The 22,424-nt window shown below is 40.7% G+C and overlaps 5 protein-coding genes, 1 long non-coding RNA gene and 1 pseudogene across 9 annotated transcripts; 4 read left to right on the forward strand and 3 right to left on the reverse strand.

Annotated features, from left to right (window-relative positions):
* The first annotated feature begins 466 nt into the window (after window positions 1-466).
* On the forward strand, window positions 467-1,715 carry LOC111776913. The gene is made up of 4 exons (XR_002812321.1): window positions 467-599; window positions 686-753; window positions 1,246-1,303; window positions 1,392-1,715. It is a non-coding gene; the product is annotated as an uncharacterized LOC111776913 (long non-coding RNA).
* Window positions 1,716-3,905: 2,190 nt separating this feature from the next.
* On the forward strand, window positions 3,906-5,923 carry LOC111776912 (expansin-B3-like). Its single transcript, XM_023656323.1, has 4 exons — window positions 3,906-4,363; window positions 4,624-4,930; window positions 5,017-5,146; window positions 5,397-5,923. The coding sequence occupies exons 1-4, from the start codon at window positions 4,189-4,191 to the stop codon at window positions 5,595-5,597; spliced, it is 813 nt and encodes a 270-aa protein (XP_023512091.1). The 5' UTR covers window positions 3,906-4,188; the 3' UTR covers window positions 5,598-5,923.
* A 667-nt stretch (window positions 5,924-6,590) lies between these two features.
* On the reverse strand, window positions 6,591-9,585 carry LOC111777101 (annotated as a pseudogene).
* LOC111777097 (lanC-like protein GCL2) lies at window positions 9,546-12,512 on the forward strand. 4 transcript variants are annotated; one of them, XM_023656540.1, is made up of 7 exons: window positions 9,546-9,727; window positions 9,812-9,990; window positions 10,786-10,897; window positions 10,974-11,090; window positions 11,185-11,372; window positions 11,537-12,013; window positions 12,385-12,512. In XM_023656540.1, exons 1-6 carry the CDS (start codon window positions 9,590-9,592, stop codon window positions 12,003-12,005), a joined length of 1,203 nt encoding a protein of 400 aa, XP_023512308.1. In that variant the 5' UTR covers window positions 9,546-9,589; the 3' UTR covers window positions 12,006-12,013; window positions 12,385-12,512. The 4 variants fall into 4 exon arrangements, with proteins under 4 accessions (XP_023512308.1, XP_023512307.1, XP_023512309.1 ...); XM_023656539.1 differs by lacking the exon at window positions 12,385-12,512 and adding an exon at window positions 12,093-12,214; XM_023656541.1 differs by lacking the exon at window positions 12,385-12,512 and having other exon boundaries at window positions 11,537-11,762; window positions 11,864-12,013.
* LOC111777100 (protochlorophyllide reductase-like) lies at window positions 12,325-14,017 on the reverse strand. Its single transcript, XM_023656542.1, has 4 exons — window positions 13,750-14,017; window positions 13,141-13,663; window positions 12,699-13,057; window positions 12,325-12,617 (listed from the first exon to the last, which is right to left on the reverse strand). The coding sequence occupies exons 1-4, from the start codon at window positions 13,903-13,905 to the stop codon at window positions 12,462-12,464; spliced, it is 1,194 nt and encodes a 397-aa protein (XP_023512310.1). The 5' UTR covers window positions 13,906-14,017; the 3' UTR covers window positions 12,325-12,461.
* Window positions 14,018-15,303: 1,286 nt separating this feature from the next.
* On the reverse strand, window positions 15,304-17,150 carry LOC111777102 (ethylene-responsive transcription factor ERF054-like). The gene has a single exon (XM_023656544.1). The coding sequence runs from the start codon at window positions 16,786-16,788 to the stop codon at window positions 15,757-15,759; it is 1,032 nt and encodes a 343-aa protein (XP_023512312.1). The 5' UTR covers window positions 16,789-17,150; the 3' UTR covers window positions 15,304-15,756.
* Window positions 17,151-19,729: 2,579 nt separating this feature from the next.
* LOC111777109 lies at window positions 19,730-21,432 on the forward strand. The gene is made up of 2 exons (XM_023656552.1): window positions 19,730-20,882; window positions 21,053-21,432. The coding sequence occupies exon 1, from the start codon at window positions 19,835-19,837 to the stop codon at window positions 20,876-20,878; it is 1,044 nt and encodes a 347-aa protein (XP_023512320.1). The 5' UTR covers window positions 19,730-19,834; the 3' UTR covers window positions 20,879-20,882; window positions 21,053-21,432.
* The last annotated feature ends 992 nt before the right edge of the window (window positions 21,433-22,424 follow it).

Here is a 22,424-nt window from a genome sequence, read left to right on the forward strand (position 1 = left end):
CCCACATCGGTTGGAGAGGTGAACGGAACACCCTTTATAAGGATGTGGAAACTTTTTCCTAGACGCATTTTAAAAACGTTGACGCGCGAAAGGGAAAGTCGAAAGAGAATAATATCGGAAAAGTCCAAAGAGAATAATATTTGTTAGAGGTGGACTTGGGCTGTTACAAATAGTATCAGAGGCAGACATCGGATGATGTTCCAGCGAGGAGGCTGAACCCTTAAGGGGTGGACACGAGGACGTGTGCTAGCAAGGACGCTGGCCCCGAAAGAGGGTGGATTGTAAGATCCCACATTAGTTGAAGAGGAGAACGAAACATTCTTTTAAGGGTGTAGAAACCTCTCCCCACTGGATGCTTTCAAAAACCTGGAAGGAAACTCTAAAGCGACAATATCTGGTAGCGCTGTGCTTGAACTTTACACGTAGAACCGTAGGATTCATGGTCTTGGAGAGGCAGTGGTGAAGGCAGCCATTGTTAAGTGCAGAACCAGAAACATTCAGCGTATGGGTCTTCATGTTAATCCTCTGAGGACTGCGGCTATGAATCTCTACAAGAAGTTTGGGTTCCACTACTCTGCGGATCGAGATGGCTATAGAAGGTACATGATGAGCACTTCTATTGCAATTTTATCATGCCAGTGTGGAAATACTTGATGATGGCGATGAATTTATGGATCATATGCAGGCAGAACATTTTATTACATTAAGAAAAAAAGGAACCAAATGAAGACAACTAAAAGCGATTGTCTCAGGGTACGTCTCTCTTGTTTGCAATGGCACTAAAAGCAATTGGCTCACGTCGCTATACGACCATGAGTATGCTCCACTTCTTAAGAATGCTCTTCATTCACCAATTACATAGCTAATATTGTATTTTTTGGATTTTATCTTTCGAACTTCCGCTCAAAGTTTTAAAACGTGTCCATTAGGGAGAGGTTTTCACACCCTTATAAAGAATGTTTCGTTCCCCTTTTTAACCGATGTGGAATCTCACAATCCACCCCCTTGGAGACCCAGCGTCCTCGCTGGCACACCGCCCGGTATCTGCCTCTGATACTATTTGTAACGACCTAAGGCCACCGCCAGCAGATATTTTCTTCTTTAAATTTTTCCTTTGGACCGATTAGAACGGATGATTTCCAGTGTTTTCTTATTTCAACCCAAGTTGTTGAGCATATTAATTACCCTGTTCGTGCCATAAAATCAATATCTACGAAACTGATCTGATTCCTTTGACCCTTGCAGTAAGCCTGCAACACAAGCAGCATATTAACTTGTATTGAATCCTCCCACTGCAGTTTAGGTGTGCCATCTCCTCCATTGGGCTCACTCATTTATGGCATGTACTTGGCTTTATATTTTGATTCATTTTGCCATTCTTTTCCTCTCAGGAAAGGAACCAAACCCGAAAACTCGAACCGGTCATGGAGTTCTTGGTAGCAACATAATGTAAATCAACCCTCCCGTGGATCATAGTAAGCTATTCTCTTCTTGAACTCTGTAGATCATGTCAGCACAAGCTTAGTTTGTAGAATTGAATAAGATCATGTTTAGAGGCTCTTAAATTTCAAACCCAAAATTTATTTTTACTGATCTGTTCTGATGTCATATTGACAATATAATATATAGAAATCATCAGTTTCCTATTGGTATCTGTTTTTAAAATCCTTTTCAGATACGATTCGTTAGCCACATGTGTTTTCATCATGCCTTGATTTTGCTGCATCTTTGTTTGCATGTATCATGGCATCAGGTATTAAACGTTCATAGTTCTTGAGTAATCTAATAGACTTTAATAATAACAAAAACAGATTATATTATTGTTAATTTCAGATCTTACCATTCACTGTAGTCAGTCTGTCATTTGTTCAGATCTTCTAAGATACAAGATCTTGTAACGAACTTAGTCCCTGCTTTTAAATTCTACCTTGAAAATCTTATCAACATTTTGGAAATGTTTGGTTCCTGGAGTTTTTAAAAGTCGTCCTGTAACGACCCAGATCTACCGTTAGCAGATATGGTTCTCTTTGGGCTTTCGTTTCGGGCTTCCTCTCCAGGCTTTAGAACGTGTCTGCTGGGGGAAGGTTTCCACACCCTTATAAAGAAGGTTTTGTTCTCCTCCCCAACCAATGTGGGACATCATAATCCACCCCCTTCAGAGTCCAACGTCCTCGTTGGCACTCTTTTCTTTCTCCAATCGATGTGGGGCCCCTGCCAAATCCACCCCTTTTGGGGCCAGTGTCCTTAGACACACTATCTCGTGTCTACTCCCTTTGGGGAACAACCTCCTCACTGGCACATAGTCTAGTGTCTGGCTCTGATACCATTTGTAACGACCCAGATCCATCACACGTCCTCACTGATTTAAAACGCGTCTACGAGGGAGAGGTTTCACACCCTTATAAGGAATACTTCGTTCCTCTCTCCAATCGATGTGGGTTCTCACAATCCATCCCTTTGGGTGCCAGCGTCTTGGCTTTAATGCTTAATGGCCTAAGCCCACCGAACAGATATCGTTCGGTTTAGTCCATTACGTATCGTCGTCAGCCTCACGATTTTAGAATGTGTCTACTGGGAAGAGTTTTTCACACTTTTATAAGAAATGTTTTGTTTCTCTCTCTAATCAACGTGGGATCTCGCAAGTTGAGTCTCGAACATATTCGAGGTCTCATCTTTTATCTCCTTCGCCTACAACTCTTAGAATAGACGTCTCATCCTATCGATTCAGAGGCATCGTTATGGATTTGGTAGGTGTGATTACACTGGGAGAGAATTTGCATGTGAAAAGGGACAGATAAGAGGGGCCTTGGAGATTCAAGGAATTGATTACAAACATCCAACCAAGTGGGTCCAGTTTGTTATGGATATTGGATTTATTTGCAAACTCTTTGGATTATTTGTCTAAAAGAAAAACAATTTTTTTAAAATTATAATAATTATTTTTTCTTTTTCTTTTTGATTTAATTCATACAAACTGCCTAACTGTGAACAAATACTTCAAAGTCTTCCGTCGCCGTATTCATCGGACACTGTATCTCACAAAAATGCCTTTCCCACCCTCTCCTTCATTGTCTCTTTCACCCAAAACAAAAACAAATATTATTCTCACTTTTTTCCCATTTTTTTTTGTTTTCGATCTCCGCTCCTCCTCGTGTTTCTTTTAAAAACGTAGTCTTTATATCTAAACTTTCCCATTACACGTTTATTAAGGAGAGGCTTCCACGTTTTGGTGTCAACATTCTCACTAACACACGGTCCAATGTCTAGGTTTGTTCCAAGCTCAAACCCACCACTCAATACTTGCTAGCAGTGGAATGGTAAGCATTCTCATTAGAACACAGTCTAATGTCTGGCTTCGATCCAAGCTCAAGCCCACCACTCAGTATTTGCTAGTAGTGGAATAGTAAGCATTCTCACTAGCACACAGTCCAATGTCTGGCTTTGATCCAAGCTCAAGCCCACCACTTAGTACTTGCTAGCAGTGGAATGGTAAGCCCACCACTTAGTACTTGTTAGCAGTGGAATGGTAAGCATTCTCACTAGCACAGGGTCCAATTTCTAAATTTAACAGAGTGTATTTCTAATAAATATTAAATTTAATTCCTAAGGTTATAGTTTATTACGGATATTTTTTTACAACAAAAAATAGTTTGTATTAATAGACCTTTTTATAAATTTTGAAAATATATTGTCACGTCATGAATATTAACTATATGTTATATGATTTTAATGAATTTAGCAGTTCTATTTGTATATTTTAAAATTTTATTAATATTTAATAAACAAAATCAGAGTTAAAAGAGAATATATATTATATGATTTTAATAAATTTAGTAGTATGGTAGGGCACGTGGCCAAATTAACGGTGGAAAAACACTATTATCTTAGACGCCGTACGATTATGCGAAATTAACGCCTCAACTGTCGAGGGGTCCCACATGAGGGGCATTCTGTAATTAAAGTCAAAATCAGTGGTCCATTTGATATTACCATTGATACTTTATTATATTTACTTAACGGCCCCCTTCCAGTCTGACCTGCAACATCTTCTTATACTTCCTCTCCAACAAACACCGCCGGCCACACCCTCCACAATCCTCTCACTCAACTGTTTTTCTCGGTCACTGTGCTCGCCGGAGACTGACATTATCGGCTGAGCAAGCGGTGTCGCCGCCTATACAGACGCAAATGCATCTCCTCCTCCACTGCCGTGGTTTTCGGCTCGTTAGAGCTTTGTTCTGTGCTGCGGCTGTGCTTGAGTGGTTCACGGCGACGGCTCAGCTCCAACACCATGTGGCGGATCTACATTGGCTTCCAGCCACCGCCACGTGGTACGGAAGTCCCGAGGGAGACGGTAGCGACGGTACGGCGGTTCCATTTCCCTACACTTCATTTTTTTTTTTCGTTTTGGGCTTATTAGGGTCTGTAAATTCATGGGTCGGCTCTGTTTTTGTGAAATACTACCTGGAAGTTACCGTCATTGAGTCAATTCGGTCAAAAATTAATTATATGCGGTTGAATTAACAAAAACCCAGTTCATAAATCACTTAAACCAACCGTAATTTCACCATTTTGAAGTTCATTGCTGCTATAAATTAAGCGATCTGAGCTGTGAAATCGCAGGTGGAGCATGTGGGTATGGTAATTTAGTGGATGTGAAGCCTCTAAAGGCAAGAGTTGGGGCTGTGAGTCCAGTTCTGTTCAGAAATGGCGAAGGTTGTGGAGCTTGTTACAAAGTAAAATGTTTAGACAACAACATTTGCTCTAGACGAGCAGTGACTATAATCGTGACCGACGAATGCCCCGGTGGGTATTGTTCCAATGGCAACACCCACTTCGATCTGAGCGGCGCCGCCTTCGGCCGCATGGCCATCACCGGCGAAGGTGGGCAGCTCAGAAACCGAGGCGAAATCCCAGTTATTTACCGACGGTACAAATTCGTTCCAACTCTGTTTCATTTTTTTTATCTCTGCTTCTCTATTTTGTCGCTTATTTTTGGATGTTGTAAATGTGTAGGACGCCGTGTAAGTACCCAGGCAAGCACATTGCGTTCCATGTCAATGAAGGGTCGACAGATTACTGGCTCTCACTCTTGGTTGAATTCGAGGACGGCGATGGCGACATCGGCGCAATGCAAATCAAAGAAGTAAGTATAAAAACACACCCTCTTGGCCTTTCTCAAGCATATTCCATTGCTTTAATCACAATAATTTAAGACAAAAAAAGATAGAAAAGCTGGGTGTTTTAGAGGGCGTGGTGCTTAATTACACGTTGAAAGTTGAATCCCAGTGGAAGAATCTTTAGAAGGAAAAGCATGCACTTAGCCACATGATTATAAAAGAATTGTGGGTGACTAAACATGATATTGACCAAAGGAAATGCATGTTTTGTGGCAGGCAGGGTCGGCGGGGGAGTGGGTGGATATGAACCATCTGTGGGGGGCAAATTGGTGCATCATTGGAGGGCCTTTAAAGGGGCCATTCTCAGTGAGATTAACAACGTTGTCGACAGGAAGAAGCCTCTCAGCAAGGGATATAATCCCAAGGAATTGGTCTCCCAAAGCCACTTACACTTCCAGGCTTAATTTCTTCTCTTAATAAACAAAGAGATAAAAAGAGGAGTTTTTGTTGCTTTCTTTACTTAGTTTTGTTCCTTATTATAATGCACAAACCCATATTAGCTTCCTTTTTGTTTTATGCCTAAAGGGAAGACTTCAGGGCAGGAAAAGTAGCCGTTATCCGTTTTCTTTAGTGAAAAAGTGAGCGTTGGAGTGCGAAATGGCATCCAATGAATGTATCTTTTGTTTGTTTAGTTGTGGAGTGTGTTGGATATTGAATATTGAATGTTGATAGCCCTCTCCTAAAGTGGAGAGAGAGCGTGGTGTTGTTGTGTATTATTAATTCTTAAACACCGTTCATCTAAATAGAAGCATGCTGCTCGATCTTAGGAACTTGTTTCCCTTGTTGATTGTTGATTTAAAAAGCCGATGAGAACAAAGATATAACAGCCTAAGTCCACTACGGGCAGATATTGTCTACTTATGACTCGTTATGTACCACCGTCAGTCTTAAGGAGAGATTTCCACGTTCTTATAAGAGATGTTTCGTATCTCTTTCTAACCAATGTGAGATCTCACAATTCACCCCTTTTGGATCCAACAGCCTAAGTCCACCACGGGCAGATATTGTCTACTTACAAATATTGTCTACTTATGACTCGTTATGTACCACCGTCAGTCTTAAGGAGAGATTTTCACGTTCTTATAAGAGATGTTTCGTATCCTTTTCTAACCGATGTGAGATCTCACAATCCACCCCTTGATGATCCAACGTCTTTGTTTGGCACACTTGCACACTGTCCAATGTTTGGCTCTAATATCATTTGTAGCAGCCCAAGCCCACCGATAGCCGATATTGTCCACTTTGGCATGCTACGTATCACTGTCAGCTTCACAATACTAGGGAAGGGAAAAGTTTTTACATCCTTGTAAGAAATGTTTCATTTCTCTCTCTAACTAATGTAGGATCTCACTGAAGATTTTCCACCCATTTTTCGAGTTCGTGCAGCATGAGAAAAATTAACACAAAACGTTAAAAAACTTAATGACGTGACAAAAACTATCTCGACATATCTTTAGTATCCTAGTTGGTGGCTCGTTTACTACAATACAATACCCGAACATCCATCGTGCCTTCAAAAACTCCATTGCCTAATTAATGTGAACTTTCTCAATTCTGAATGAAATTCAGTTTCCCTACTTGTAGACATCGATTGCTGATATGATATAATTAGAAATGCTTTGGACTCTGACCCAACTACTTGACCAGTCAGACCACCAGTGATGGTTGAATCATCAGTGCTACCCCTGAATGTTCCCTCCCATAGTTATGCGTATCAAATAACAACATGGACTGCTGCTCTACAACTTTGCAAGTCTGTATTCTCAACTTTTCTATCAACAGAGGACCCATAAGATGAACTGCTAATAATTTCTTACTCTGCACAAGTTGACACCAACTGAACAGTTCGTTCAGCATCGGTTGTAGTAGGACCCTCGACCTCTATTTCGGGTCGATCGGGAGTATCATTAGCATCCATATCTTTTGCAGGAGACATAGGAGCTTCCTTGTCCTCAACATCCTTCCCTTCGGATTTCGTCCCTTCCTTCGTATCTTTGCCATCCTTGCTATCTTTGGCCGGTTCGGGTGGAGGAGGCATCATATGAGGCGGAGGAGTCTGTTTCAACTTCAAAAGAATCTGCCTCATTCGAGATAGATCGGTCGGTTTTCCAGGTTTCGGACCGAAGGATTCTTATCAGCATCTTTCTTTCCTCTTCTCTTCTCAATATTAGGAACCTCTCGTGGGATGATTTCTGCTATTGCTTTCCAGTAATGTTCGTGAGCTTCTTTGTGGAATCTTTCCTGGTTTATTAGGTAAAGCTGCACAGAATTGGACAATAAATAACAATACACAGCAAGGAGACATTCACAAAATGCTTTCAGAGGCTTTTACCTTCTCTCTTTCTCTATTGTGAGTTCTATTTGTTTCAGAATTGAGCCTCCTTTTCTCATAAAAGGATGCTTTATACTCTTCAGCTTCATTCATTATTTGATTTCTCATCTCCTTTTCTTTCTTCTGTTTCTCCTCAACATCTATGGCGTTTTGTCTGCACCATAAAGTTTATAGCTATCAACAGTTTCAAACTTATGAGAAATAGAGTTCATCTTGGAAATAAGAGAAAGCAGAGAAGTACAGATCCTAATAATTCAGACTGTGCAACAAGACAGAATTTTCAAACATACAATCACAGCGTAAACCTTTACAAAGAGGCGGTAACGACCCAAGCCTAGTAGATACTGTTTTCTTTGGGCTTTTCCTTCTGAGCTTCCCCTCAAGGTTTTTACACCTTTATAAAGAATGCTTCGTTCCCCTCTCCAACCAATTTGGGATCTCACAATCCACCCCCTACGGGGTCCAGCGTCCTCGTTGACACTTGTTCCCCTCTCAAATCGATGTGGGATCTCACAATCCACCCCCTTTGGGGCCAGCGTCTTTGTTAGCACTCGTTCCCCTCTCCAATTGGTATGTGATCTCACAATCCACCCCTTTGGTGGCCAGTGTCCTCGAACTTGTTCCTCTCTTCAATTGGTGTGGGGTCTCACAATCCACCCCCTTTGGGACCCAGCGTCTTCGCTAGCAGTCGTTCCCCTCTCCAATCGGTATGAGATCTCACAATCTACCTCTTTGGAGGCAGCGTCCTTGAACTTGTTCCTCTCTTCCATTGGTGTGGGGTCTCACAATCCACCCCCTTTGGGGCCAGCGTCTACGCTGGCACTCGTTCCCTTCTCCAATCGGTATGGGATCTCACAATCCACCCCTTTGGGGGGCCAGCGTCCTCGAACTTGTTCCTCTCTTCAATTGGTGTGGGGTCTCACAATCAATCCACCCACTTCCATGAATCATGTGTAATAAACTTGTATACATAAACACAAACTAGATGATAATTGTTGTAAAAACTAAGAAAACCATATATAAATCATAAGACTACGGTTGAGCTGCATTAACACAGAGCTCTGCAGGATGAAATTTAGTAACAAAGAAGATCTAAACCACCGGTTAAGCAAACAACTTAGGCTATGGGGTGAATTTTGTATGTCATTATGAAGAGAATGGACAATCTCCAGAGATTTCATGTCAGATTCAAGCTCAAAAGTTAAACCATCAACTTGAAGAACCTCAAAATTTATAAACGATTTCATTTCAATCACAGATCTAAAACCAATTCAATCTCTCTCTCTAGAAGAAGAAACATTAACGCTAGTAAAGAACGTACCGTCGCCATTCGCGTCGAGCATGGCCATCCTCTCGCATTTCGCTCGGGTCGGGGAGAATCGGTCCATCGGAGACAAAAATACCGCCATTGTCAATACCACCAAGGCTGGCGGCAACATTGTAATGCTCTCCATCAGCCTCAACATGATCAAATGGAGATGCGTAGCTCGGATTAGGATCCGAAACTCCGAAGTCGTAAACGTCGGATAAATTAGGACTAGTGGTGTTTCCGGCGCTGTGGACATCGGAAACGACGTCGTCTTCATGAGGGAGTTGGTCGGCGGTAGAGAAAGTGGTAGAAGAATCATAACGGTGGGAAGGGAGAGAAGAGTCATAACCCATGTAGGCATCGTCGTCAAAGGGCGGCGTTGTAGGCGAATGGCGCCGCTGTTCTTCGTGTTCTTCATTGCCGAAAGCGTCGAAGGAAGCCATTGTTGTGAATCGGGATTGGATTTCTGAGTTCGTTGAGGTTAGGGAATTCTTGTGGTGATGATGAACGCGGTGTTCGAATCAAGAAACAGTAATCAGGAAAATGCCATAATCATAAACGTGTTTCGATCTGCGAGCGAAACGTGTTAGGCATTTGAAAATATTCGCAGAATCCAAAAACTTATCTAAAAAAGTAACGACGGATAATTTAAATTTTAACATTTTTTTTTTTTTTATATAATTACTTTCAAAACTATAATTCCTCTTTTACAATTACTTTTTAGAAGATTGACTAAGCGGGCAGTGAAGTGAAGTTCTTGAAGCGGAAATGGGAGACCGATGCTTTCCAAACTCGATGCCCGACTTCGTACCAGAAACTGCAGCTGCTGTAGAATCAATTCTCTCGACGCCTTACCCAATTATCTTGGAGCGCTTCAAACGGGCGGCTTTGGACCTTAAAGAAGCTGTAATCCTCTTGTTGTTTTGCGTGTCGCTTTGATTTGGGTGGTTTTTTTTTAATGCCCACAAGGTGTTTGTGTTAATGTTTCAGATAGTTTTGGAGACATGGGGAGTAACTGGGCAACGAGTGCGAGATTTCACTCTCTATTCTGGGGCTCTTGGAACGGCTTTCTTGCTGTTGAAAGCTCATGAGGTCACTTCCAACCATATTGATCTTAGTCTCTGTGCTCAAATTCTTAAGGCCTGCGATCAAGCATCTTCCATGTCCACGTAATATTTTTGCCATTTTCTCCCTTCTCCTTTCACTTTCATTTTTTATATGAAGATATTAGTTTCCCAGAAGATGACTAAGCTGTAATTGTTTATGCCATGGACAAAAACATGTATTAATGTGACATCCCATATATGATGGAGGAGAACGAAGCATTCTTTAGAAAGGTGTGGAAACCTTTTCTTAGCATACACGTTTTAAAAACTTCAAGGGAGAGCCCGAAAGGAAATTCTCAAAAGGATAATATCTATTAGCAATAAGCTTGGGCTATTATGAATGGTATCAGAGCGAGGAGGCTAAGCCTCGAAGGGGTGGACATGAGGCGGTGTGCTAGCAAAGATGCTGGGTCTCAAAGGGGTGGATTGAGGGGTCCCACATCAATTAGAGAAGAGAACAAGTGTTGGTGAGGACGCTGGGCCCTAAAGAGGGGGTGGATTGTGAGATCCTACCTCGGTTGGGGAGGAGAACGAAACATTATTTACAAGGGTGGAGAAACCTTTACCTAGCAGATGTGTTTTAAAAACCTTGTGAGAAAGTCCCTTCCCTCCCTCCTTCTCTCACTTCGGAAAGATTTAGCAGCATTTCCACGATATCGTTATGATCAATTAATGGGACTTGGCCGGAAAGTGTTCTTGCCTCTATCATTAGCTCGGGTAGTCTTAGTTTCTGGTGTTTCAGTCACCTTTCAATGGCTCCCTTAATTATGTGCGAGGAATTTCCCTCGTCGAGTAATGGGAAGCTGTTACACTCTCACCGTATAGTTTTGACTTCTTTATTTTGTGGAATGGTGATAGGGATGTGACTTTCATTTGTGGGCGTGCGGGTGTCTGCGCTATTGGAGCTGTGGCAGCAAAGCGTGCTGGTGATGAGCAGTTGCTCTGCTACTATCTAGGCCAATTCAATGAGGTAAAGAGAATCATCATCCCTACAAAAGTTTTTGATGTCTAGCTTTTAATTTGAAGGGTTTTCTGGATTGCAACAGATTAAGCTGCCAAGGAATCTCCCGGATGAGTTGCTATATGGAAAAGTGGGTTTCTTGTGGGCGTGTCTATATCTAAACAAACACATCGGCGAAGGAACAATCGCGTCAGTTCACACTGTAAGTAAGATTGGCTACCATGATCAACCTGAGCTCATCTTAGTCAATTATATATGACTTTTCACATTTGAAATTCTGCAAAACAATTGTTTAGAGGGCAATTGTAGAGGAAATCATCCAGCGAGGGAGGGCGCTGGCGAAGGGAGGAGCATCACCATTGATGTTCGAGTGGTACGGTGAGAGGTATTGGGGTGGTGCACATGGACTTGCAGGGATTCTGCATATCCTGATGGACATGGAGCTGAAGCCCGATGAGATTCAAGATGTGAAAGGCACTCTTAGGTATTATTAGAAATCATGACTCTGACAGTGGTATGATATTGTCCACTTTGCTTTGGTTTCTCCAAAAGGTCTCATACTAACGAAAATAGTATTCCTTACTTATAAACTCTTGATCTTCCACTAAATTAGTCAACGTGGGATTCCCTTCTAACAATCCTCAACAGGTACATGATTCGAAATCGTTTCCCCAGTGGAAACTACCCTTCAAGTGAAGAAGACAGGGGCCGAGATATACTCGTGCATTGGTGTCATGGTGCTCCTGGAGTCGCCCTCACGCTTGTTAAAGCAGCAAAGGTGTTTGGAGAAGAAGAGTTCGTGCAAGCGGCTGTGGATGCAGGAGAGGTAGTGTGGAGGCGTGGGCTGCTTAAACGAGTTGGGATATGTCATGGCGTAAGTGGGAATTCATATGTGTTTCTGTCACTCTACCAACTGACAGGGAAGGTGGAGTACTTGTACAAGGCCAAAGCCTTTGCTTGTTTTCTCCTTGACAGAGCTCACAGGCTGATTGCAGAGGGAGAAATGCATGGAGGCGATAGCCGCTACTCTTTGTTTGAAGGAGTTGGAGGGATGGCTTATCTTTTTCTGGACATGATCGAGCCCTCCATGGCCAAGTTTCCAGGATATGATCTCTGAGGAGGGATGTAAGTATTTTGATCTGTAAAATAAATAAATTTCCTATCTTTTTCTTTGTTTCATATTCCACTCGATGTACTGCTGCAGAACCCAATCATGGCGATGTATGATCTTGAAAAAGGTAGCTAAGGCGTATATGATTTGTAAGAAGAACCTGGGTTCTGTTATCGAGCTATTTACTCAATGACTGCAATTTATAGCTTATGATAGATCGGAACTTCTTTCAATTATTTCTCTAATGAATCAAATTTCCACCATGAATAAGGAATCTGCGTTTCTGTTAACCTTTCTACTAGAACCATATCTGCTGAAAACTGGCTATCGCTTACAACAAATTCATTAAAACTTTCGCAAACAAAGTTTAAGGGTTTCTTTGCAGTTTCACAAGCAGATGTTTCTGGATTACTCAAAAGTTCTCAAGTCAAATTCTAGCCTATATGCTTGAGATTGGTGCATTTAAGCCAATCCAACAAGCTTCTCACTGATCTCCCACAGCTTACGGGCCTTTTCTTCGTCACTGGCTTCTTGGGATAGCTGGTTTTGGAATGAGGCCGAGTTCTTGTTCCAGCTCCAATAGACACCTGATTGTTCCAGGCTTGAATCACATACAACCTGAAGTCAAAGATTCAATTTCCCTTTATCTTAATAACTAGTTAATTTATTAGTAGTTTAGTTTTTCAGGACATGGCTGACCTGTGCAAGTCTTTTCCCGGCTTCTTCTTCAGATACATAGCCCTTGGTGATGTACTTCTGGAAGGGTGGAAATAAAATTCTAAACAGAGGAATGTGCTCTCTAAACAACCCTGTTGTGGCAATGCAGCCAGGGTAGAGGGAAGCAAAAGTTATTCCCGTTTCTTCATGATATCTCCTGTGGAGCTCTTGCATGGTGAGCATGTTGCATACTTTGCTATCCTTGTAGGCCTTTGCTCCATCAAATTCTCCTCCATCTATCATGGTCGAGCTGTTCAGGCCATTCAAACCACTTGCTAGCCCTCTCAGATCACCCAGGTTTGCTTTTGGGGGCACATTCCCAGCCAATGTGTTTGTGTTTCCTGGAACCAAACTTAAAAAAGTTGCTTAGAAAATCATTCATTCTCTTGTTCTAGAACTCAAAACTAATGCTCTCAATTAGTACCCGTGATGGAGCCTACAATTATAACACGCTTGGATGTATAATCTGATTGCTTTATGTCATCTAGCAGCAGGCGTGTGAGGAGGAAGTGACCAAGGTGATTAGTCCCAACACTGAGTTCAAAGCCTTCAGCGGTGAAACTTGGCTCCTTTGCTGTTGGCAAGTAGACAGCAGCATTGCATACAAGCACATCAAGAGGCATACCCGACCTGCGGAAGCTATCCACAAATTGCCTTACACTGTCAAGCGAGGCAAGGTCTAAATGCATAACAGTATAGTTTTCCTTGGCTATGCCTGCTGATTTTGCTGCCATTTGAGCTTTAAGGAAGTTCCTGCATGCCATAATTACATGCCATTTTCCTGTTTCAGCTAGAGCCTTGGCCGTGGCTAGACCCAGTCCCGAGGAAGCTCCTGTAATGATAACATTTCCTTTCCTCAAGGTCTTGTTTCCTTCCAAAGGCGCCTGGTTGATTTCTGAAATTGTTGCAGTCTGGGCTCTAATGGCTCCATCAGGTAATCTTCCTTGCTACATGTTCATGGATAGATAATTTATATTGCAAACATTTCCACTACCAAATTCTAACCAGAAAATTGAAAAATGGGCATATTTACCTTATTTCTCAACCTGAGAGATTTGGATTTAACTTCAAAATGTTCTGAAAATGGAAGTCCTGAAAGTCCAGTATTCTTCAGAACAACAGTACCAGCTGCATACACCTCTTTGTGGATGGAAATCGTGGGAGAAAAGGAGGCTGCTTGTAGAGCCATGGCAGGCAAAGATTGCTCCTGCTGCAAAGATGGTGTCTGTTTTCTTATCGAGATTGCTCCTGCTGCTTGCCACGTTCGCCTCCCTGGTCCAATCAGGTTCGTCACTGGAATCCCCTTTAGCTATACATCGTCTAGACCATTCCAGTAAGTATGGGCTATTTATGTGGAGGTCCAGCTAGCTAAGGTTGGGTCCAACCTGTGCATGTTGGGCCTATAATGGAATGGGCAACAATATTACCTTATCTTCCACCATAGTAACCTTAAAGAATCACAACCTCCACTCTCTTATAATATCGTCTATTTTAAGCATAAACGCTCACAGTTTTGATTTTGATTTTTCTAAAAGGTCTCATACCAATTAAAAAGTATTTCTTGCTCATAAACTCAGGAACATTCTCTTAATTAGCCAACGTGGGACTTTCTCCCAACTATCCTATCATTATAGAAAGGATTATAGAAAGGAAAAATGGAGTGCGGTAATGATATTAAATAATTGTGTGTGGTGCACGGTTAAAATCACTATTGGCTTTGGTTAGAAGGTAATTAACTGGGATTAGAAATGATGGAGGTTAATTTATCTACGTTATATATGAAATGTGGGTAACACTTTCGGTCCTTTATTTGGAGCTGCACACTGCATTCATTATTATCACTGCCGATCTCTCATGTGTTTTGGTAATCAGCCAGGACGATTCTTTTCTTATCTTGGCGTCGCAGATAAGAAATGAAATGGACATCACTTTACCCTCTAGGCCGGCTGCTGGGGTCCATTCTTTCTCGTAACTATTCTTACTCTCTCTCTCTGTTTTTCTTTTGCTTTGCTTTCTTGTTAATTTGGAATTTGGGAGATTATTGTTGTAACCCCGGGATCGAAACCTAGCTTTGATACCATTTATAACAGCCTAAGTTCACCACAAATATTGTTCGCTTTGACCCGTTACGTATCGCTGTCGGCCTCTCGGTTTTAAAAGACGCATTTTAAAACCGCGAGGCTAAGGACGATACGTAACGAGCCAAAACAGATAATATCTACTCGCTATTACAATTGTTTTTGTTATTTATCTTTTTCTTTCTTTCTTTTTGTTCTTACCTTGTTATTGTTTCTACCCATTTCTCATATAATATACAAGAAATTTCCCTTCTTGGATTACTTTTTTCTCCACTAAAGTTTGGTCATATTATGTCATCCATGTTCATAATCAGGTAATTGTGATATTCACCAACAGTGAGGACTAAATTGCAGGATAATGAAACGTAATTTTGAAGGGTTGCTTAATTTAAGTATAATTTTGAAGCTTTTTGCTGTGCTTGGACATTATCTTAGTTTTAGTTTTTAGTTCTGGTTGCATTTGAACTTATCATATTCGCTGTTGATGGAGCAAAATCTGTGTACATAGAAAGAAATGATATATATATATAGTGTAATAATTATTATATTACAGTATGGTGGGAAGCTAAAAGTTGGTGTCAAATATGAAAATAGAATGTGCTTCCATGCCATCCTCTTGGCCGAAAAACAGAGCCCCTGATGGATGATGGACCCAATGAAAGAGGAGATCACCAAACTGTCTCCTGCTCGCTGGCCCGTGCTGAAATTAAACAGAGCAATACAGTGGAAAACAGACCACAGAACATAAAGCAAAAGCCAAAAGATCAATGGAACAAAACAAAAAAAAAAAAAAAAAATTCTAAACCAGAACATGCTTGTGGGTGATAGTGATAGTCTCTCTAGAATCTCGTGCCTGATACTAACAATAGGAACCAAGAAAAAGAACTGGCCCACGAGTGCACTGCCTGCACTGATTTGATGCCCTCCCCACAAGATTTGGCGCAAAAGGCAGCCTTTTTGGTTTAATCTTCATCCTTGTGAAAGAAGGGCTTCATGGGGCAGGATGAGGAAGAAGGAGAAACTGGGGGTCTCTGAAGATCAGAGCCATATGAAGGCTGTGGCTGCAGCAGCAGATTATTGGTGGTGTCCAAGTCGTCCCACACAGGGCTACCAGGGCCCCAACCGGCTGGCATCGCGTTTAACCAAGCCTCTGCTATTTCTCTCCAAACCATTTCCTGTGAGTTTGAAACACCCTCTGCCTCTTGTATGTTGTCCTCTGTCACAGCCTCATTATTGGACTCTAATTCTATGTCATTGTCTAGATCCTGTTGAGGAGCCTGCGAGGCTTCTTCTTCTTCTTCTTCTTCTTTATTATCTTTATTTAGAAACAGCTCTGGAAAATTAAGCCTTGCATTCGCTCCTCTCAACTTGAAAGCCTCACGATCGTAGGCCAAGGCAGCGTCTTCAGCAGTGTCGAATGTGCCAAGCCAGAGACGATTCCTGTTTCGAGGAAGACGAATCTCAGCTACCCATTTCCCCCAATGTCTCTGCCTCACTCCTCTGTATAGCTTCGTGGTATTTAAAGCCCGCACTTGAGGTCTAATCCCTGCTGCCCTTGTGTTTAAATTAAGAGACTCATTCCAGTGCTGAAGAAATTGCTGATGTTGTTGTTGTTGCTGTTGAAACGATGCAAACTCTCCCATGAAGTAGGGTGGATAGCCAAAGCCAAATCCATGTTGGGTCGAAGCGATCGGCGTCAATTGCGGCCGGACTGACGGGCGGTGATGAACCACAGGCGCTACAGGCGCTACAGGCTCTACAAGCTCTGTTTTGGATTGATGAGGGAATTGGGATGGTTGGAAAGGAAAAGGAAAGAGAGGTGTTGCAGAAGAAGAGGAAGCGTGAGAAACAGAGGAGGGTGGATTGAAGAAAGGAAATGAAGGATGAGAAATTGGGTGATGATTTTGAGGGTCAGGGATGTTGTTAAAAGGCCGCCGCAGCTTCCCCTGTCGCCGGCGAACATGATCATGATCGGTATCTTTACCTTCATCCATAGCTTGAGTTGGATTGGAGAGTCCACGTGGGGTTGGGGGGATTGATCGAGAGATGAAGAAGAAAGTGAAGAGAGGATGGGCTTATAAATAGGAGGAGAAGAGGAAGAGGGTTTTTTGAATCGGAACTCTCTGCCTTTGAACCCATGGCCATGCTTGGCCCCACGAATCCAACCAGCATCTTCCATGATCTCTCTCTCTCTCTCTCTGGTTTCTTTAGCTTAAACTTCAAACCATGGCACCATTAAAAGGAAAAAGTACCGAGAGTTTGAGCCAATAATAAACACTTACTTTGAATTGTTGTTCTTAGTGTCTTCCACGTTTTGGAAATATTTGCTACCATTTTTGGAATATACATCTTCCTTCTGCTCTGCTCCCCACTGTGGACCGACTTTTCAGTTCTCGAATATACGAAAACGTGTCATTCAACCCTTTTAAAGTCATTTCAAACATGCTCTAAATTTTAATCGTCCGATATCATATGCGTGAAACACTTCTCTCTAGCGGGAATCTCTTTCTTTGTTAAAGGGAGGGGGACAGGCTTCCCTACGGTAGTCCCGCCTCTAAAAATTGGTTTTGAGCTATTGTTCTCTTGTTGGGTCGTTAGTTGAGTTTTGTACTTCCTGTTTTAGTTCATCTTAGTATTCATGTCAAGATTATGATTTATAAAAATATCATAAATTAAAAAATAAAATAGAAGTTTATGCTTATTAATATGAAGCAGCGAAGGGGTTTGCTTTCGGTGGAAGTGTGGGAAGAAGAATAGAAGAAGAAGAAGAAGGAATTGGAGATCTTTTGTGGTGGTCAAAAAAGTCAAAGAACCATACAAAAGTCGGTGACGAAACGGACACGTGTCATGCTTGTAGATCTGGTCCTCTCAATCATTTTGTCTCAGTCAACACTTCATTATTCACCTTTTTTCCAAATATAATTAATAATTAAATAAATATCTAAACTCTCTTCACCTTATAACTTCCTTTGTGAATTTAAATTATGATAATACTTCGTCATGTCTTCAAACTATTATTTAAATAAAAAATAAAAATCAATAATTAATTACCGTCATTCGCTCATCTGGGTTATATGTCAAGCCTTACTTGGTTAGGAATCATGAACTTCTACAAACTCTCGACCTCGTACCTATGAAAATAGTGTTACTTATAAACTCATGATGTTCTTCATAATTAGTCAATGTGTGACTACTGCTTTCAATAATTCTCAATAGAAACGAATGAAAAACATTAATAGAGGTTGTGACGAAAAACAACCGCTCAAACTAGTTAGTTTAGAGTCAAGGGTTGGTGTCCTTTTGGTGGGAACATAGTCACCAACTCTTGTTTTGTTAGGGGCAATGTTTTTTCTACCCAAATGACAAGGAACGATGCATGAATTTGACTAAGTTAAGGATGGAATAATCATCAAATTTGCCGACGGTTGTTCCCATAATTGCATGCCATTATCTTTAGCTCTACACTTCCAATTACACACACAAAGTGGTAAGGTCGGTGGCTTTGTGTTGAGTGCTCAAAAGACTTTGGAAACTACATTTTACCATTCCATTTCCAAGCTTAATCATCAATTGGGCTCGGATCAACCACATTGGGTAAATACTCGATCTTCATGTGATGTCCCACATTGGTTAGGGAGGAGAACAAATCACCCCTTTACAAAGGTGTGGAAACCTTCCCTTAGTAGACGCGTTTTAAAGCCTTGAGGAAAAGTCCAAAGAGGACAATATCTACTAGCGGTGGGAAGTTATACTTCAGTAGCAGAGGTTTGGGGTCGAAGGGGCGCTTTATTTATGTTAACCAGACTTAATTCGTCATTTAATTGTCAAAGATTATAATAATCACTAACTAATTTAAGTAGAAACAAGGTGGGAATATTGTTAAGCTCATTAATTTTAATAAAATAAAATCTAAAAAACATAATTAGCTATTGAAATTTAAAAATGTGTCTTTTGAGAGAACTGGCCCTAAACTAAGGGCAATCTAAAATTAGGGGAGGAGTTTGGGCTTCCTAGGCTTACATACCATTTTGGGCCGCTTTGGCTCCTTAGGCCCAGCTCTTTAATGGCTTTTGGACCAAACCATTTGAATTCCACCTGGCTTTTGTATTTGGGCTTTCGGCCCATTTAATAAACTTGTGGGCTTATTTGATCTTAGACCCAATTGAATGAAAATAAATATATGCGTAATGGGTAGGAATAACTGAGTGACTCACCATTTAAACAAAAAGCAACTGTAATGTCTCTTTTTTTTTAATGTCCCATCAATTTATTCTTTAAACGTGTCTTAAAATCCATTAAAGCACCCATTAAAAGTATTTTATTTTATTTTTTTATTTTATTTGTAAATACTAAGTATGAAATGGAATTTAAAACCGACAATTGGGAAACTAAGATAGGATTGTGATTGGGATGATGGACCCACCAAGCTTCTACCATCGGACGCCCCAGAAACAGACAAGCGGCAGAATCACGGTGCCACCGCCCATCCTTGTCTTCGTCCCTGTCACCTATTCCATAAAAGTAAATTTTTGTTATTTATTTTCGAAGATTTGATATAAATATATATATATATAAATTTTAATATTACAATACAGACTATAATTTAAATATAATAGTATGATATTGTTCACTCTGAGCAAGTCTTTTGTTCGACATTTGAGGATTCTACTGACACGACTAAGTTTAAGACATAACTCTGATACCATGTTAGATGAATACGACTCTCCACGATAATATAATATTGTCCACTCTGAGCATAAAGTCTCATCGAATAACATTTATCAATATATTAATGAAAATGTTTCAATGGTTTTGTTTAAAACATTATTAAAGTTTAATAGGAAACTGTTTTTTTTTTTCTTTTTTCTTTTTTTTTTTATAATAAAGATTTGGAAAACTAGCCTTTTAGTTTTAGAAAGAGGTATATATTCGAAGGAATGCTCGGGTTGGCTTGAATGATTCGCCGTTGGCTTACCTTTCTCGCTCTCTCCGCGCGGTTTTCTTTGAAGTTCTCTTGAATCTCCCGGAAGTTCTGTTATCATGCTTTTGGAAGAAGGAGACGAAGATCGGAAGTTGTATTCCTGTAAAACTCTGAACGTGAATTCAAGTTCGCTCTGTAATCGTTCGAATCAGGTAGGCTATTCTCGCTCCGGTCATTATATTCCTCGTGAATGTTCTAAAGCTCAAATGTGCCTTCAAAAGATTTTGTATATAATTTCGTCTGTTCCTCGCCAAGAATCGTGTGCGGATTCGCAAATCGGAAAATTAGACCTCGATAGGAACGTAAGCGGTGGAGGAGGGTTTCGTACTGATTTTAATCTGAGATTTGGCGCGTTTACGGAGGAAGAAGACCAGGAATCAGTGGCTTTTGTGGAGAATCGCGAAGGCGGCGGTGGAAGTGGTTCGGTAGATGCGGTGCCTGTTGTTGGTTCCGCAACAGAGAAGTGCTCGGTCGGCGACGGCGAGAACGCGAAATGCTCTGAGACTGAGAAATATGAAGTCGAAGAACACGCGATAGAAATTCCAGAGCGTTCGCAGATCGCCGAATTTCACACTCAAAGAGGCGATACTGAAAACGAAAGCGAAAAGACAGTCGAAGAAGAAGAAGGTAAAGAGATTAAACCCACGGGGAGTTCCGTTGATCGAAGCGACGATATCAAAGCCGAAACAGTGCCGTTTAGAGGAGCGAAGTGCCAGAGCGGTGGCGATTGTCTAGGTTTGCTCATCGAAGCGGCGAGACTGATATTTGGAGACATTGGTGAGAACGAATTCGACACTGAGTCAACTCAAGAAGAAAATGAGTCTAACAGCGAGTTAGACATCAAAGATCCGAGTCAACTCGAGAAAGTAATTTCTGAATCGCATTCAAGCGAGCCAAAGAGGAAGCTCGAAGGAAATTGGATGGTGATGAATTTAGTGAGAGATATCGACGACAGGTCTCCATTGGTGAGGTCAAAGAGAGGAAGAAGCCAGGTCTTGCCATGTCGTTATAAAGACTCAGTGCTGGAGCCATGGCGATCCCAACCATTGTCGAGCAAGGTCAAGGTCTCAAGAAGACAACGGCGATCGAGGTATCGCACGTAGATCGGTAAACATTGATAATCTTTTACATCTTGATTAGCAACAAGTAATTTGCCCATCTGTGGATTATGTATATAACCGCAGGTCCACAACCACCAAGTAATTATAAACATAATGCAAAGTGTATTGTTGCTTTTTTTCTGGTTGCTGCTGAAATTACTTCTGCAAACATGGCAGAAGCTGAAACTGCAGAGGACACGAGAAGACAGAGAGAGGATCCACCATTAATGGCGACTGTACAATGCAGAGTAAGAACGCAGAACTGATTTCAAAAGGTGGGTTTCATTTTAATAATGTGTTCTTCTCGATTCCCTCTTTTTTACTCTCTTTTTGTGGAGAAGATGGAGATAATGATGAATGGTAGCGTGTTAAGAATCAAAAGTTGTCTTGTTAGGCTTCACTTCATGCGTCTCAAGTCCTAGGAAACATAAATCATCTCTCTCCCAATCGTCAAAATGGGAAACAAATGTCAAACCTTGTTTGTAATCTATTTAGATTAAACATTGAACAAATCTTAACTTTATAATGGATATTTTAGCCCTAAATTGTGTAGCAAAGCTGGAAATTTGTTATACTCTTTTATATTCTATATTCTTTTTGGGGTCACATGAACTGCTGTCTTTCTTCGAAATGGTTTGTTATTGTCCACCTTAGAACGGACTGTTTTGTGGGAATCTTAGACATCTAGAGATGCCCTCCTCAAACATGGGTTTTCAAGATCTTCATGTTGAGAGCATCTTCTTCTTGCTTTCATTTTTGTTCTTCCTTTTTCTTCTATATATATATATATATATATTACTTTTATTTTATAGCTCAATTTGTTTTCAATTTATTTATTTTGATTTTTCAATGTTTTAAAAAAAAACAAATTGATATAATTTCTCTTAAATTTTGTCTATTTTGATGGTGTATAAATATAATTCATTAAAATAAATACTATAATTGTCTTATTTTGAACTAAATATGTTTAAAATTAATATTTAATGTTATATCTTTTATTAAAAAAAAAAAAAAAAACTTTCAAACAATATAAAGTACTACGTCATAACTTGAAATAGTACTGCTTAAATTTACACAAAACTTAATGGGCCTTAACTTTCTGAAGGCCCAATTCGATATATTCGATTGCGCTAAACAGGCCAGCTGCTACTGGCTGATGGCTAATACAGTAATATGGAAAATAAATTTTGTAAAAATAATTATTATAAAAATAGTAAACTTGGTGTAGCCTGAAAACAATTGACGTGGTTTATCTAAATTTGGGTTAATCAATTATAAAATGATTCAACAATTAATCATCTTTGGATAACAGTATATTGATATTGATGCATGTACCAACAATGATTTGACTCTCCATATTATACACGTTGCATCGATGTTTGGCTCTAACCCTGTGTGTACCAACAGGAGTTCACTCACCAATAAATATTATTTGCTTCGTTAGTCTCACGATTTGGCTCTAAACCTGTGTGTACCAATAGGAGTTCGCCCACCAATAGATATTGTCTGTTTCGGCAGTCTCATGATTTGGCTCTGATCTTGTTTGTAC

This window comes from Cucurbita pepo, chromosome LG16 (assembly GCF_002806865.2).
Source record: "Cucurbita pepo subsp. pepo cultivar mu-cu-16 chromosome LG16, ASM280686v2, whole genome shotgun sequence".
NCBI lineage: Eukaryota > Viridiplantae > Streptophyta > Magnoliopsida > Cucurbitales > Cucurbitaceae > Cucurbita > Cucurbita pepo.